We start from the raw sequence: 12,087 nt of genomic DNA, 5'->3' as shown, positions 1-12,087 counted from the left end.
CATTTTATATAATTTTGTATTTTCAACCATTAGTGAGACAAAGTGACTGATTCACTCACAATGTAGCTCTGGAGAAGACATTTAAATCAGAAGAGGATGTCATTGCTGCCAAATGTAAAATGTTCTGGGGACCTTAACTGAAAAGAGCTTGTTCAGTTCTGGGAGAAATAAGTTCTGTCGGAGTTTGTATTATCACCTCATGAACACTGTATATATTCTAATTCTGAATCACACTACATGGTGCTCCTTCCATGAGATAAACACTTGATTAAAAACATCTTCCACAGATTACAGGTGGGCTATAGTTAGCAGCCCTGCAACACACATGAACAAACAGGTTTGTTGTCTGTTTTATTTTCACTCCCATCCGTCGTTACAGTTCTTCTCTGCACCCCGACACCGCTCCTTCATCTGCTCTCATCTTCAATAGCTCCCAGACACACCCTTCTATTGATGCTAGGCTGTGTGTGTGTGTGTGTGTGTGTGTGTGTGTGCTGTACAAACAGGTGGGTGTTTTGGGGTAAACTCTGTATCATTCCCACAGCAGTAATAGAAGGTTGTGGAGTTTGTGTTCAGCAGCGGCACACTTCACCCGAGGGCCTCATCTAATATGTGTTCTTACTAAACCAGTGTTTGGATTGGTCTCAAACACACACACACACACACACACACACACCGCCTCACCCCGCACAACACACACACACTCTCTCTCTCCCTCTCTCTCACACACACACACAGATTTGCATACAGATTTGCATACAATTTGGATTTTATCGACAGATCCCAGTGGAACGAGTAATACTTCAGAAGAAGAGAAGATGAAGCTCCATGTAATCTGATAAAGGAAGGATAGCTGCAGGAGTGAGAGATGGTGATAACATGTAGACCACAGCCTGATGGTTCAGCCCGATGGTTCAGCCCGATGGTTTCAGTCTGATGGTTCAGCCCGATGGTTCAGCCCGATGGTTTCAGCCCGATGGTTTCAGCCCGATGGTTTAGCCCGATGGTTCAGCCCGATGGTTCAGCCCGATGGTTCAGCCCGATGGTTCAGCCCGATGGTTTCAGCCCGATGGTTCAGCCTGATGGTTTCAGTCCAATGGTTCAGCCTGATGGTTCAGTCGGGTGGTTCAGCCTGACAGTTCAGACTGATGGTTCAGTCCAATGGTTTAGTGTGATGGTTCAGCCTGATGGTTCAGTCGTATGGTTCAGTGTGATGGTTCAGCCTGACAGTTCAGACTGATGGTTCAGTCCAATGGTTTAGTGTGATGGTTCAGCCTGATGGTTCAGTCCGATGGTTTCAGCCCGATGGTTCAGCCCAATGGTTCAGCCCGATGGTTTAGCCCGATGGTTCAGCCCGATGGTTTCAGCCTGATGGTTCAGCCCGATGGTTTCAGCCTGATGGTTCAGCCCGATGGTTTCAGCCTGATGGTTTCAGTCCAATGGTTCAGCCTGATGGTTCAGCCCGATGGTTCAGTGTGATGGTTCAGCCTGATGGTTCAGCCTGATGGTTCAGTCTGACAGTTCAGTCTGATGGTTCAGTCCAATGGTTCAGTGTGATGGTTCAGCCTGATGGTTCAGTCGGATGGTTCAATCTGATGGTTCAGCCTGACGGTTCAGCCTGACGGTTCAGTCCAATGGTTCAGTGTGATGGTTCAGTCGGATGGTTCAGTCCAATGGTTCAGTGGGATGGTTCAGCCTGATGGTTCAGTCCAATGGTTCAGCCTGCAGCTCTGACACACACACAGAGGTGGAGGCAGGGAGACCTACAGGTGCTGTCAGGTGACAGTTTGGTGATTTTCTTTCTCCTTTTCTTCTTTCTTCTGACAGCTGGATGAACAAGTGCAAATGATCAAGTTGTCACTGCGGTTTAATTCTATCCTTTGTTGGTCTATGAGTGGATCGTGACATGTCCAGAGTCTATTCTGAGTCATCATGCTAAATTGATTCTGATCAGGGTCATTGCGCTTTTGTAGCCAGCGATCATTTGGCAATTTGGTGACTCATCATGAGCCACCTGAATGTACCAGAGCTGGATGAGGCCCAGTGGGAGGCGTGTCACCATCATTAGGCAGCACCCAGCAGGACTGACAGAGGATTAACATGATGGCTGCTCACAACAGCGCCCTGCTCTCACCAAGACTAAATCACATTCCACATGATGTAGTCATGAACATGTTGCCTTCCTTATCGTAAATGTTGTCAACTAATATTTGACGTAGATTCCTTGAGAAAACATTTGATGACTTCATTTAATCCACTCATTGCATAAAGTTGTGTGGTTGTGATTAATGAGCGTTCACTCAATTAAACATGGCAACCCAACTCAGAACACACTATTTTATCAATGTAGGCCTACACATAATCCGCATCATACTAATGTAAACAAGCCATTAACCATCAGTCGATAAGGTAATACACAATTCTTTTCTCTGACAATTTTAACCGTCTTCTGATGTTCAGTTTTCTGATGTTCAGCTGTCTTCAGACCATTCTCACTCCCAACATGTCAAACACTGAAGCCTGCCCATCGCTTCAGAGTGTGATGTTGCAGGTACTCTTTTAACAACCCATCCCAGAGAAAGTCCAAGTCAGACGCTGGTTGGAGTACTGGTGTTAACTTTGCTTTTGGAGACCAGGATTCATCCTGTGTGTGTTCTTTGTTTTAAGTGAATTTACCTGAATGGTAGTGATGTTATGTGAGTGATGTCACATCCATTAATCATTTTAACATACAGTATGATCTGTTCCTATCCCTAAACAACTAGGTAGTGTTTTGACAGCATTCGGTTGGTTATGAATGAGGGTGGTCTACGTTGGATCGAAGCATGAAAGATCGAACCTTCGGTGAAACGCAGCCCGGCATCATATCCACGTGGCCAATCGCATGAGCTGCTGATCAGACTCACAGCACGGATGACTACAGCCGGGTGGATGTAACGTAATGTGTCATGTGTATTCACTCAGTTTGGCATCATACACCAGTTAAAACACATTGTGGAAGCCGATGATCACTGTAGCACCAGTATGCCTAACCTACCGAGGCAGAAGCATGACCAGAGATCAGAGGCAGAGTGGAACGGGTCAGAACTGGTCCTGTTATTTAGTATGTGGGAACACAGCGGACATTCCTCTGTGCAGCGTTACATTCCACTTGTGATTGCATGGTTTGGTCTTACGCCCCTGTTTAAAACCCAGTAATGATCTGTCCTGCATCCTGATCGCTGTCAACTGTGATTTTAACCCATTAATAAGGACAAACAGTCATTAGCAGGACCAGCATACCAGAACTTAACAACACAGCAGAGGTGTCAGTGGACCACTGACATTCTGGTGATGTCTGAACGTCCTCTTGTATCATACTATAACTGTTTCTCAGCTCGCCTTATTGTGAAGCTAATCAGACTCTGTGGAGTACGTATTAGTTGGAACTTGAACATGCTGAACTGATGCTGGAGGTGAATGTAGCATCATAGTTTGAAGCTGCAGGGCACCGACCGAGCCGCCAAATGTAACGAGTGACAACATGTTGATTCTGTAGACTAAGTTTACACTTCTGTTTAAGCAGAAACCTCCTGTGATCTGAACAGCCAGTCCAACACAGAGGTAGGAAGCAGATGTGTGGAGGAGGAGAATGTGATCCTGAGACTGGTGGCTGATGTCGTGCTCGTCTCTAATCTGAAGGTTTTTCAGCACTTCATTGTATCTGTTAAGGTTTCATATTCTAGCTCCAGGCATTACTGCACATCAACATGTAGAGAACAGTGCATGTCAGAGGCAGGACTACTGCCACCACCTACTGCACCAACAATAACTGATGCACGATGTATAACATACAGTACAATGAGCCTTTGCAGAGAACACAGGTCTGTGCTGTAAACTGTAAACCATTAACAATGCTATCATCCTTTTTGTGCCATCAAATATACAGTGGGACAAAATATCAATATGGGAAAATACAGTATTCATTTTTCTTGCGATACATCATCCACACTCCACACCAGCTGTCCATACTTAATGAAAATACTCTAAACTCCTGCTGGAGTCTCTGCTGTGCACACTTTGTTTTCCACTGTTTCATTCTGTGAAGCTGAAACCTTTCTGCTTCTTCACCTACACACACATTATCATCCTCATCCTGCTGTGGCTGTGAACATACAATGAGACACACATTCAAAGAGATGTGTGCATGTGTGTATGTATAGAAATAACTGTATATATGTTCTATGTCTGCGTGTACTTTCATTTCTTCATGCCATCCTGTCTCATATGATGGCAAACACATCAACTTAAACCTTCAAACTTTAGGTACGAGTCATATATTTTATTTAGTTGAAGACATTGTTTAAATACATGGTGACAAAGTGTTTAACATTCTCAACAGATGCTGAACATACTCTATTTGTTACATGATGCTGAGCAGGTTTTCACTTCACTGTGTGTCCCTTGTTTTTGTGTTCATACAGTAGTAAAGCACTGAACCCAGTTTATTGATCAGAGGTGCTGTTGTTCATCATCTCAGTGATCAGCTCACACTCTGGACAGAACTCCAGATGAACAGTGGCGTCTGCTGCGCCAGCAAAGTGCAGGACATCTTTTCATAGTCCAACTATGAAATTAATGCCTTCTTCTTGCACAGCTCAACTAAAAAGCACTAAATATGTGAGGAGGGCAGAGAATGAGACAAGGAGGCTCTCCTGACCTCATTAACTTGAAACTGAAGTGGATTCAGATGGAAAGAAAGGAGAACCGTGTTGTCTGTATAATATATATATATATCTGTTGTTGAATTATTTAAGGTGCCATGACGGAAGAAGCTGGAGTGAAAAGACTGAAAGACTCTGTATCCCACAGAACAACATTTATTTCTCTCTGATCAACTTTAATGACCACGATGTGCCGTGTTGCAAATATTATTGTTCTGACACAGCAATCTGAGGCGGCACGCTGGCAGTGTTGATACACACTGATTAATGACACACACTTTGAGACATCTTCTACACATGACGCAGGAGAGATAACCCGTTTAATTAGCAGCTTGTTGTTTTTCAGCTTCACTAAAGTAGAAATCACAAGATGCAGGCAGAGCAGCCAGCTGACGTCAACTTATCAGCTGTCAGCGTCAGTTTAATACTCGCCTCATTAGAGTTAATAAGAGATGCAGATCATGAGCATCAGTCTCACCTGGCTTCATCTGCAGCACCTTCAAAATGCTTTGTCTCTCTTTCTCTGTGTTTCTGTAGATGGACTCTCGATGCATCTACTGACAAAATGAGGACACCTGTGTTTGAGTACAGACTCCTGGCCGGGAGCACCACAGCTCGCTTTGTCGCTCCACAAAAATGACACCAACCTTTTTGCGTATGCAGGTTAAGTGTGTATGTAAAGGTGTGTTTGAGTTCAGGCCAGCAGGCTGAAAGGGACTGAGAAGGTGCTCAAAGTCACAAACTTCTACATGTGTTGACTGACTGAAGGTCGATTGTGAGCCTTGAACAGAGACGTGACAGGAGGCGTGGCCTTCATCGAAGGTGATTCACTGCTAAATGGATTAACACAATACACAGGTCCAGTGTTGTGTGTGAATGTATGGATGCTTCTTTAACTCATCCAACATTTTGAATATATTATAAATGATTTAAGAAGAAATACAAGGAATTCGGCATTTTATGTGATTTGCAGCCAATGACGTGACATCAGGTGTTTTCCCTCACAGCTACAACTACTCTCTATGACACCAACAAGAAAGAGAGAGAGACAGAGAGAGACAACTGTGGAGGGAGGGAGGGAGGGTGTGAGACAGAGAGAGGGTGACAGGATGCCAGCAGAGAAACGCTGTGACACTCAGAGAGACATAAAGACAGCAGCCGGGTCAAAGTGACAGACATGGTGAGAATATATAATCTCATCTGTGAGCCCTGCGGAGACACTGTGGCTCACTGCCTCTTCATGTCAGCCTCTATAATGTATATAAAGTAACGTATGGAGTGACGTTCAGTTCCCCTGGCTGTCGCACACCGTCCCTGGAGTCTGTACAGACCCTGTGAAGTTCACACAGATGAATACGTTGTGCTCTCGTTCTCTCACGTTCCTTATATACAAATCATATTGTGTTACCCAACACCCTCCTCCCTCCCTCCTCTGGATCATCTCACTCTCTCTGAGTGACAGATTGAGTTCAGTAGCAGCCTCAGCAGGAATCCCACACATCGGAGCAGCTAAGCAGGACTCTGGCTGACACCACTCTGCGCGTCTGAGTTGGCATCATGTGGTGATTTTTGTGTATGAGTGTGTTTGTTGTCCGGATGTGGAGGTGTGTTAGCCTCCACATGGACGCGTCTGTCACAGAAGCAGATTGAGGATTTTAAAAACTGAGGAGAGAATAGGCTTCTGAAGATCTTAAAGTGTGTGTGTGTGTGTGTGTGTGTGTGTGTGTGTGTGTGTTTGTGTGTGTCCTTCCTCCCTTCACCAAATCAAACACAATGTTTTGTCTCTTGTCACTTTTCAAAGTAAGCCATCAGACACACAAATGACCTGGATCTGCAGTCTGAGCAGAAACACTGTCACTTTGATATTTTAGCAGAACAACGAGCTTCCACTTCAGGTCAACGCACCGTCAGCCATCATCAACGTTCTGCTAAGATTTGACGTGTCGACTCAGTGACACAAGCTGAAGCCATTAACTTTGGTTGTGTTTCAACAGACAAATGACTTCAGAACTTTCTCTTTTTGTTTTAAAAGTAAAGTTGGATCAGGATTAGTCTATATGATATCACAATATTTACCATCATTTCAGATATGTTTTCACAATATCCACCATCAAGAAGGGTCAGTGTTATTTCTCTGACCAGTGAGCAGCTAATCTGTTCTGTTTGTATTCCGTGCTTTACACTTAAGTTCTATTCAAAATGTCTCATTTAATATGATTTTGAATGTGTTTCTGCAGGAGGAGTTAAGAAATAAATTAATAACATAGGAACCTCTCAGTCCTTAATTTATCCATGCTAGTCATAAACCAGCATGAAATATAACTAAATAATACAAATAAATCAAATATAAACTAAACTGTTTAGGTATAAATCAAGTGAGAAGTAGAGTCATGTTCTCATAAGCTTACATACAATGGGCCTTCTTGTTGAAACCAGCAGTCGCCTCCTGCTGGCGTTACAACATGATGCAGGTGTAATCACCTCTGCACTGAAAGCTCGGTTAATGTGTTACACAATCTAACATCATCTCACATCAATGCATTAAGATTTAATGGGACACTTACGGGCTGGTGGTCCCGCCTCCAGAGCGAAACTGAACATACGGGGCGAGTTGTAGGAGGAGCCTAACTGCCTCTGGCCACTCCCCCTCATTGGAGCGAAACTCACAGGAGGCGGAGTCACACTCCTCAAAGCTGAACTGGTAGTAGGAGTTGGAGTCTGAAAACACCACCCGCTGGTCCACTGGAGGAAGACAACGCACAGAAACAACAACACACACGTGAGAAGAAGCAGCTTCTGAAATTTTCCTGTTAGTCTTTTTCATTTTCACAGTAGGGACTCTCTACTCTAATAATGTATCAATAATCATACATAATGAATGTCCATCGTTTGTAAAGATCACTACAGTGTAATCAACACTTCACCTTTTAGCCACATGATCATAACTGTAATCATAATCGTTAGGTGACAGTCTGCAACAGAATGAAAAACAAAATGATGTATGTGTGTATGATATCTTACAAATGTACAGGATTAATCAACAAGTGAGCAAATATTTGTTTAATATATCATTATCAAGTAAAGACTTTAAAGGGACTATAAGTAAGAATTCTGTTAAAAACATTTATTGTGATCAAACACCAGAGAAGTTAGCATGCTAACCAGCTAGCTCCAGCCCATCCCGCTCTCATGCACCTCTCACACACCTGGTCCCCGAGCTTCCAGCCCAGGCAGCTAGCTGCACGGCTAACTAGCTGACAGCAGCTAAAGTTAGGGGCAGTTAATGGTTACTCTTGACATGCACATTTGACAGACGACCAATTCTTACATATTACACGTTTAACATTTTGGGCTGTGAAAATGAAAAGATGATGAAAGGAGGACTGAGAAAAGTTGTTCTTTGAGAAAAACCATAAAGAAGAGATGATAAATTAGTGAAAACATGCTGATAACACTCAAAATAAGAGCCGTTTAAAAAGGGTCTTAAAGATTCAAGACAAGTGTTGCTTTGTGCATTACTTGTATTTACATGTTGTTATTTAAAATGTACCCATGTGTCTTAAAGAAGACACTAATAACTCTTCTGATTCTACAGAAAGAGCAGCAGCATGGTGGCAACTATAACACCTGAGTAAGCGCTTCGTGTCAGTCGTGGTGGATTAACCCGACTGATGCACCGAATCTGAGCAACGTTCAAAAGCAGGAGATCATGAATATTTACCCTTTTTACACTAAGCTGTTAACATTGTCTAATAATGGTATTATCAGGACATACACAGAGCTTCATTTTTTGTCTCTTTTCAGATGTGCAGATTGTTGCTGATGTCACTGGAAGGTTAGTGTGTGTGTGTGTGTGTGTGTGTGTGTGTGTGTGTGTGTGTGTGTGTGTGTGTGTGTGTGTGTGTGGTTACCAGACAGCAGGACTCCCAGCTCCAGCAGCACCTGCCAGACACGCACAGCAGTCGTCCGACAGCGCACGTACACGCACTGCTCACACAGCCACTGCACCAGCTCCACACCCACATAACTACGCCTGTTAAAACACACACACACACAGACACACACACACACTTTCAGCACACATGTACAGCCTTGTCTTTTCTACTGAATCAATATCCATTGATTATTCATTAGTTCTCTGGAAGCCTTTTCCTCTGAAACACTGAATACGTTCTGTCTGCTGTCCCCCAGGATAAACCTGTGTGTGTGTGTGTGTGTGTGTGTGTGTGAGAGACATTTATCACATCTAATTATATTCATGTCCAGATGTTCACGTGGTTTTTGCATGCATCTCTGTGTACCATATGTACAGTATGTTACATGTATTCCCAGCCCTCTATGTGCTCTGCTGTCTACGTCACGGTCCTAATGCGTAAGCAACATGAGCGGCCAATCAGGATGGGGCAAGTCGGTGTATGTGCTTCACCACACACATCGATTCAGCTCTGCACGCAGACAGACACACAGACAGGTACACAGACAGACACACAGACAGACACACAGACAGGTACACAGACAGGTACACAGACAGACACACAGACAGGTACACAGACAGATACACAGACAGACACACAGACAGGTACACAGACAGACACACAGACGGGTACACAGACAGGTACACAGACGGGTACACAGACAGGTCCACAGACAGGTACACAGACGGGTACACAGACAGGTACACAGACAGGTACACAGACAGACACACAGACAGGTACACAGACAGACACACAGACAGGTACACAGACAGACACACAGACAGACACACAGACAGACACACAGACATCAGACATCAGTACCGTATGATTCTGGCCAGGTGTATCTTGTCTTTAGCCGGGTATGGTCCATGAGAGAGGAAGGCGTTCCTCACGCTCCGACCGGCACACGGAAAACTCTGGGAACAAGACTGACACACAGAGGAGCACATTTCATTTTAAAGACTGATCGCTAATAACTTTGACTAAAATCATATCAGCATCTCTCTGGACATAGCAGAGAGCCGGCGTGCTGCTGACACTGACCAGCTCCATGTCACTGCCTGAGGTCTGACACACTGACTGAGGCACTGCAATCATCCTGCTGCTGACATCAGAGTTAATATGACTATTTCAATTCAAGTGTTGTCATAGGCTGCTTGTTCTGTTCCATGCGTACTCATGTTGACATGCTACAGAGCGGAGCCAGCTGAGGGACGACGAGGCTCCATCTCACTTGTGTTGAAAATGAGAGACTCACTTCAGTGTCAGCCCGACCTGCTTCTCATCCTGTCATTATCTGTGTGGCAAAGCTTCGTGGCTTTTTGGGAAAAATGCACTTTAAGAAGTCACTGCAACATGTGCAACAGGATGGTAGAGCACGGGTCGAATAAAGGTCCTGTGAAATGTAGTGCTATGCAGTAAGAGTGGGTCCTGGTTCTGTTTCCATCACATCCCACAGCAGCAGAACTCTGTGCGGCCATGAGTCGACTAAAGGCAGGACAGAAGTGAGCTGACAGAAACATCAACACTTCAATAAAAAACAATCAGCTCTGTAATTGCTCCACTAAGAAGGAAGTGCAGCTCACACTCCTGCTGGCAGTTTCTGTATTCAGGTGAGAAACACTGAGTGAAACCGGAACTCATCAATCCAGCTCCAGAGTGGCGCGTGTCTGCAGTATGTGACAGACTGAATCTTGACCTCAAAGGAGGTTTCTGACCTCAAATCAGAATAACTGATCATCTTTGCAGCAACAATGTGGTCTTCAGATAAAGACCTGGGATCAGTTCGGCCCATGCAGCCAGTCCTCCAGCTGATCCTCTCACACGGTTCTGCTGAGCCTTCTGCAGTCTGCACACTTATGTGATGACTCGACAGGAAACTGGATCAAGATTTGAAAATGACGAATGATTTATGACTCAACCTGCTGAAACAAGTTTTTCAAACTGATCTAAAAGTGTTCTATCATCAGTGTGAGGACGGATCCAGTCCAGGCAGACAGGAAGTGAACGTCAGCGTCCAGCCGCCATCACAATCATTCAGACTATCTCATAGTTACTGATTGTTCCAGCTGTCAGTGACCACGTTCAATTCTTGATCAGCATTTTCTGGACAAATATCTTAAACAAATAGAAAAATAAGGATTAAAAAGATTTGGACTGCTTTTACAAAGCATCCCTATGCTCAAGGGGTCATAGGCAGGATTTTACCAGTAGCTGCTGCTCTGGGCACCACATCAGTGATGGATTCCAATGAAGCAAAATGTGAAAGAAAATATAGTAAAATACAACCAACCACACAAAATAAACAACTTTAAACTTTAGATTTCTGCCTTTAGATGCCTGACAAATTAACACACTCTGAGAGAGTGTGTGTGTGTGTGTGTGTGTGTGTGTGTGTGTGTGTGTGTGTGTGTGTGTGTGTGTGTGTGTGTGTGTGTGTGTGTGTAGTTGGTGAAATAAGCTTGGAAAATGTCCAGGTATCATTAGTGATGTCACCTGTGTTGGGCAAAACAAACACAATTTTGCTTTAAAGCAAAACTAAAGGGATGACATCACCTGCAAGTGTGTGTGTGTGTGTGTGCGTGCGTGCGTGCGTGCGTGTGTGCGTGTGTGCGTGCGTGTGTGCGTGCGTGCATACTCTTACCTTGTGTACTGCAGGTCCAGTGCTTGGTCCGGGGATAGTATCAGGTGATTGCTGTTGAAACAAAAAACACAAAAACTGTCAGAGCCAAACACAGTGAGAGACACACACACACACACACACACACACACACACACAGAGCAAACAGACTGTAACATGAGTCAGACCAGTTTTACCGTTTCAAAAGCATTAGTCAGGTTCTGTTTGAACAATCAGTGCAGCACACCTTGAGAACGTGATCATTCATTCTGACTTGTCGGTGTGATTATCAGATCCAAACAGTGACACAGTTACTGAAGCACTCGTCAATGAATCCAGTGACATAGTAAACATTAATACAAAGATATGTATCAAGTCAGTTCACAGCAATAAAAAGTAAGAGTGTGTCCAACACGATACATCTTCACAGTGTTATCAGCATGTTGTATGCTGCCTTCACCCCGGGCGTATCCACTCCACCTCTGCTCCCACATCAGGAAACAAACTCTTAATCTTTATGGATTATTGTGGCACTGGAGGAGCTGGATGACAGCACTGACACTGTGTTGACACACCAGTCAGAAAGCAGATTAGAAATGATAGTAAGTGTTGGATCAAGCAGAGCAGAACCAGCACTACATGCAGCCATCTGTGCTCCTCTCTGCTGTGAGTGTGATGTATTGTAAGGTACCTAGTAACACCTCCTCACTTTCACATGTGTGACTGTTTTATCACTGCTAACATATGGCCAACACTTAATATGTTAAAACATCACATTATTTAGTTGCAC

General features: G+C 44.1%; 1 protein-coding gene across 1 annotated transcript in view; it reads right to left on the bottom strand.

Annotated features, from left to right (window-relative positions):
• rapgef5a (Rap guanine nucleotide exchange factor (GEF) 5a) overlaps nucleotides 1-12,087 on the bottom strand; it is a 49,781-nt gene that overhangs the window by 29,189 nt on the left and 8,505 nt on the right. The window contains exons 2-5 of the mRNA XM_037093001.1: nucleotides 11,322-11,372; nucleotides 9,500-9,606; nucleotides 8,615-8,736; nucleotides 7,268-7,445 (exon numbers count right to left, since the gene is read on the bottom strand). Coding sequence (XP_036948896.1) covers nucleotides 7,268-7,445; nucleotides 8,615-8,736; nucleotides 9,500-9,606; nucleotides 11,322-11,372 — 458 coding nt within the window. The remainder of the gene's footprint in view (nucleotides 1-7,267; nucleotides 7,446-8,614; nucleotides 8,737-9,499; nucleotides 9,607-11,321; nucleotides 11,373-12,087) is intronic.

The sequence above is a fragment of the Acanthopagrus latus genome, chromosome 3 (genome assembly GCF_904848185.1).
Source record: "Acanthopagrus latus isolate v.2019 chromosome 3, fAcaLat1.1, whole genome shotgun sequence".
Taxonomy (NCBI): domain Eukaryota; kingdom Metazoa; phylum Chordata; class Actinopteri; order Spariformes; family Sparidae; genus Acanthopagrus; species Acanthopagrus latus.
The sequence above is the reverse complement of the archived record's forward strand: the minus strand, read 5'-3'. Positions and strand labels throughout refer to the sequence as shown.